Source organism: Dermacentor albipictus, chromosome 10 (assembly GCF_038994185.2).
Source record: "Dermacentor albipictus isolate Rhodes 1998 colony chromosome 10, USDA_Dalb.pri_finalv2, whole genome shotgun sequence".
NCBI lineage: Eukaryota > Metazoa > Arthropoda > Arachnida > Ixodida > Ixodidae > Dermacentor > Dermacentor albipictus.
In genome coordinates this window covers 7,729,362-7,734,766 of record NC_091830.1, presented here as the reverse complement: position 1 = coordinate 7,734,766, position 5,405 = coordinate 7,729,362, and the positions used below count along the sequence as shown (strand labels likewise).

Sequence of the window (5,405 nt, the reverse complement as noted above, 5' to 3'; positions counted from 1 at the left end):
TGCAGGTAAGCAAGGTAAACACTTTTATTAGCCTCCATAGAGGACTCTGGAGAAGCTGAAAAGGTCATAGGTAGAGACCCTCTGGGCTTCCTTCCTTCTTTCGGTACAGGACGTTCTCTTTAGACTTTCGAAAGTCCTCGCTGGTCACCTTCATGCGTCTCTCGCGGAGCGCCATGAGTCCGGCTTCGGTACAGATGGCCTGCGTTGCAAAATGCATTTGATAAGAGTATTTAGACATGTCCAGACACCACGGAAATGAAGTGAACCCAAGCCATGGCACATCATTTACGGACTGCTCCAATAGCCAGATCAATTATGATATGTACCCATTCAAGGTAGTTGGTACCGAATATCTTGAGATGGTGGAGGAGCCTAAACTTGTGGTGCACATGCAGTTGAAGAAAAATTTGTCCCAGTCTGGGGAGTGAACCCGGAACCGACATCTTTCCCGAGTGGTCACTACCATCTCAGCTAACCACGAGGCTACAAGATCACAGTACGATGGTGATTTAGCGAATTATTCTAACTGGATTTGAAGTCATGAAGTCAAACAAAGCACCCTTTCTGGAATGCACAAAAATGTCTACAACACTAAACAATAATGCATCATTCATTAGGGTGTGCAAGGCAGCGTTTACCTAGGTCTCTACTGACCTTAATGTCTGCGCCCGACAGGTCATCCTTAGCGGCAACCAGGTCGTCGCAGTTTACGTCACCAGCCAGGGTCATGCGCGCCGTGTGGATTTGGAAGATGCGTCGCCGCGTCCGCTCATCTGGAAGTGGGAACTCGATCTTGCGGTCGATGCGGCCGGGCCGGATCAGTGCTGGGTCGAGGGTCTCGATGCGATTGGTTGCCATGACCACCTTGACGTCGCCACGCGAGTCGAAGCCATCCAACTGGTTCAGCAGCTCCAGCATGGTACGCTGGATTTCCCTCTCGCCGCCAGAGTTGGAGTCATACCTGGGCAATGAAAAGAGCGAGCAAGAGAAGCCAAGTTCACTGGCGACAGCTTCACATAATGATATCTTCAAATTTTAATAGGCACCTGAGGTTTTTAGAACAGTAGAATCATTTGCCTTGTCGAACCTTTCTGTAGCCATATTTAACATGGCAAGCTGTAACACTGGAGCTCATTGTCATAGATCTGGCATCTACAACGAAACCACTAAAAGGTTAGTTTGCTTAGTTACAGTTATCAAGCTGAGATAAAAAGAGAAGTTTCATTTCACAGCACTCTGCTGTCCACATTACTGTATAGAATGAAAATAATGGCATACATCAATGATACAATAATCAGTTATCAGTATGATTTCACATGTACTTATTAGTTGGACTTGCAAACAGTGCTGCTCAACAGAAATTGGTGGTATTTCGCTTTGCATTTTCACTGAAGAACAGAAAGCACACACAATTTTGCTTCAAGAAAATGAATTAATTAATTGAACTAACTGCTGAACCACCAGCTAAAATCAAGCTTCTGAGCTTTCACGATGAAAACGCATATAAAGAGGAAGAGAAAAGAAAAATATGCACACCGTTTTGTTCCTACAGCGTCGATCTCATCGATGAACACGATGGATGGTGCATGCTCTTCAGCTACCCGGAACAGCTCTCTAACAAGTTTGGGGCCATCACCCTGCACACAACCAAAACAGTTCCAACCTACAAATTGCTGCAAACACGCAGTAAAAACAGAACAGCTGCAAGTTGATTCTATGGAGTAGTTAGCAATACTCTGGTTAAATAATAAAGCAGCTCTGAAAAATTGGCTACGCATATTGCTACGCATATTCCAAACTTGTTGCAGGCTTATTGCACTCACCTAAAACATTTTTATTTGCAGTAAAAGTACCGTATTTACTCGAATCTAACGTGCAATTGGCTACGCATATTGCTACGCATATTCCAAACTTGTTGCAGGCTTATTGCACTCACCTAAAACATTCTTATTTGCAGTAAAAGTACCGTATTTACTCGAATCTAACGCGCACTTTTATTCTGATAAAATGGGCCTAAATATTGCGTGTGCATTAGATTTGGGTATGACTAAATCTGCGTTACCATATCGCCATCAGCATTTCAAAATGGCCGCCTTGTGCGCGCTTCGAGCCTAGCTGCTGTAGCTTCCTTCATGTGGTGTAGTCTGTGTGCTTCGGCAATGCTTTCTTCGGCTTAGGTTATTGCACCGTCTGTCTTCCTGTTCTTCCCGTTATCTGCGTTTGCTCTATCAGCACGGAAGCGGCGACTGCAAAGACAGGCAGAGTTCATCACGATGCCGCAATTAAAAGGAAAGCGATCACGTGTGCGGAGACGGACGGAAATTAGGCCGCATCAGGGGCGTTTGGAGTATCCAAAACTTGCGTGCAGGTCTGGCACAAACAGGAGAGGCGTTCTGCACTGGCGGTTGCAATGTATGGCTTGGCCGTGCGGCCAATATTTTGAAAGCGATCTGTGATGGCGACATAGTCTATGCATTTAGGCACACCGCGCTGTGTTCTCGTTGCTTAGTTCGATTTGAAGCGAGAGGCCACACAAAGTTCAATTCCCTCACTCCTGCTACCGCACTTTGTCACTCCAGGGTTTTGATAAATCTGCGGTTATTGAGTGAGATGTGTTTATGTTTGTTTTTGCGCACGTGGCACCAAGCTTGTTAATTAGTTAGTAAGTGAATATTTAAAAGTTTATGCACAATAAAACTACTATCCTTACTTTTCGTATAGCTGCCTACTAATTTGCTATCGTAATCGATGCTTCGCCTTTCGAGCGAAACTGCGCCTTTTTCTATTTTTTGCAACTGTAGTGCATTGGGAGTAAATATTTGGTTTTTTTTTCCAAAATGAAAGGAAGCTGTTTCTGTATGAAAGTAGTATGAGGAGCGCAGTACTGTAAAGGGCCTTTCTTTCGTTAGGTCATGCAAATGGGTGTGTGTTACAATCGAGGGCACATTAGAATCAAGTAAATACTTGACTCAAGTCTGTTAATTTCAATATTTCAATCAGTTTCATTGAGAATCTGTTCTTTTGTTCATGGAGTCAAGGATAGCTCCTTATGACTATAACATTGCAGAGTGAGCCCTGTGGTGTCCTGAAATGAGCGGCGACATCATTTTGCTTCTCACCGATTGCGACTGCATGCCAGATACCAGCCTTAAGCGATAGGGCCTTGCGTTGATATTGAGAACTGATGCTGTCAATCCTTAGCATCAACAACAAAAACACGACACTGTGACCACGACAGGTGTAAGTCACATATTCAATACACAACTACACAGACTACGCTTGCGTAGAATACGCCAATATGTATGCCCCTTAGTGCATTCACTGCTCGACATCGCACTCACTAGATCATGGCCTCCGCTATCAGGCAGCACAATCCTGAAGGCCATGGCTGGCTACTCAGTAAACCATTTTGCTGGCCGTTTTTTGCAGTGGCTCACAGTGCAGGGCTCACAGTGAACTTATGTTACCTTGAAATCGTAGATGAGCACACTCTGTTACATCGAAGTTAAAATACTGTACATTTACACAAGTTAAATGCATGAAACCGAGTACTTTCACTTGCTTTCAGTTACTTTGCATGCCTGACTCATGAGGAATCTCGGCACAGTACCAAGTATTTCTGGATTAGCTCGGAGCCAACGACACGCAGGAAGGTGGCTGAGGTCTGGTTGGCGACTGCCTTGGCAAGCAGTGTCTTGCCCGTGCCCGGAGGTCCATACAGGATGACTCCCTTTGGGGGTCGAATGCCCATCTCCTCGTAGTACTCTGGATGTGTCAAGGGAAGCTCGACGCTTTCCTTGATTTCCTGCATAACAAATTGTTATAAGTGCTGTGACCCAGACTTTTTAATTCAACCATTCACTAATAAAAAGCAGCAATGACGAGCTCCAAGATTGTATGGGGATATTGCAAAAGTCGGGTCAGCTTTCTTTCCCTTGTCTAGGTTCTCTTTATACCAATACCAATCCAAAAAAAACCTAAATCAAAGCAGACACATCTTGTGTGCCTAAAGAAACACTAAGGGCAATGTTAAATCTAGCAAGAACGATTACGCTTTGTTCTGCAACCTGGCCCAACTCAGTCCCTCCAGCCTGTCATCTGCATAAATGATTATATTTGCAAAAGTGAGTTCAACCTGTAACAATGATGGCGACATGAAAAAGTCAGCATTTTTCTCATTTTGCCATTCATTTTACTGCGCTGATTTCAAGTATGCATCCATTCAAACCAGCCCAACTTTCTACCTTACTTTGTAAGCAAGTTGCATCACAAGCATTTCCTTGTTAATCAAAACTCTTGAGGTATCTTTTGACGGGACAAACGGTAGCAGATTAATTTCTTTTCCTGCATAAGTTTAAGAGGCCTCCACCATTTCTCGCACTGCCATGCCTGGCATAATCTTTCTAAGATACCAACGTGCTTAAACCAGCGCCCTATTACCTGAATTTGCTGGTCAAGCCCTCCAATGTCGGCGTACGTTTCTTGGGGCGCTTTTTCGAGCTTCATGACGGCCACCATGGGGTCTGCGTCGTCCGAGAGCACACCGACCACCGCGTGGACCTTATGGTTCAGCAGCACCGAACATCCGGGCTCCAGCTGGTCCTGCAGGCATCATTGAGGAACACGCACTATTCTCACAGAATGAAACACATCAATACAGGCATAACTAGTAAGATTACTTTTATTTCCACCATCTCCAGCTTGTGTTACATTTTTGGCTCTTATGCTTAGGCCAGACTTCATGCCACCTTTAGCGAACATATGCGCAGTGGTGCGACATCGAACTTTCGAGAAATTGCGCTTATTGGGTGTTCTACTAGAACATTTCTCAATCAGGTTTGATTCAGCTACTAGTTGGTCAGGATTTGGAATTAACAGGGAAGCACAAGTAAGAAGATTTAGTAAAGGGGCTTTACAATCCTAATATACACACAGACTACGAGAGATGGTGCAACAGAGGGCTCTGAATAAATTTCCAGCACTTGATGTTCTTTAATGTGCACCAAAAGTTTGACCATTCGTGAGCACTACATGAGCATTCGTGCAATCTGCTGCCATCAAAATGAAGTCCCTGCAGCAGGGCACAGAAACTGCAACCTCAGGTGTGACAACAGAATGTTTCCCAGAGGCACTCTCTGGTCGTTTTATGACTACCCACTACATCCATTGCAGCCAAGAACCCCTCTTCCCGCAGCACATCTTCTTTGAGCAATCCTCAAGTGGCATTTCGTATGGCTATCTGTCATGCTCAAAGTGGTTAACTGCAAACTTAATAAATGATTTTCCGAGAGGACGCACGTTGATACCCCTTGTAACTTGAGCACGAGACCAAATATGATTGTTGGGCAGACACATCACAGCTGCAGATTGGGAACCACCAGTTGCAGATGGAGGGAGGGCCCATT

General features: G+C 44.7%; 1 protein-coding gene across 3 annotated transcripts in view; it reads right to left on the bottom strand.

The window, feature by feature from the left end:
- Positions 1–5,405, bottom strand: part of Rpt2 (26S proteasome regulatory subunit Rpt2) — a 16,244-nt gene continuing 10,839 nt past the window's right edge. For all 3 annotated transcript variants that reach the window (XM_070527809.1, XM_070527810.1, XM_070527811.1), the window contains exons 6-10: positions 4,441–4,602; positions 3,611–3,805; positions 1,537–1,637; positions 655–961; positions 1–199 (exon numbers count right to left, since the gene is read on the bottom strand). In XM_070527809.1, the coding sequence (XP_070383910.1) occupies positions 65–199; positions 655–961; positions 1,537–1,637; positions 3,611–3,805; positions 4,441–4,602 (900 nt within the window). In that variant the 3' untranslated portion in view covers positions 1–64. The remainder of the gene's footprint in view (positions 200–654; positions 962–1,536; positions 1,638–3,610; positions 3,806–4,440; positions 4,603–5,405) is intronic.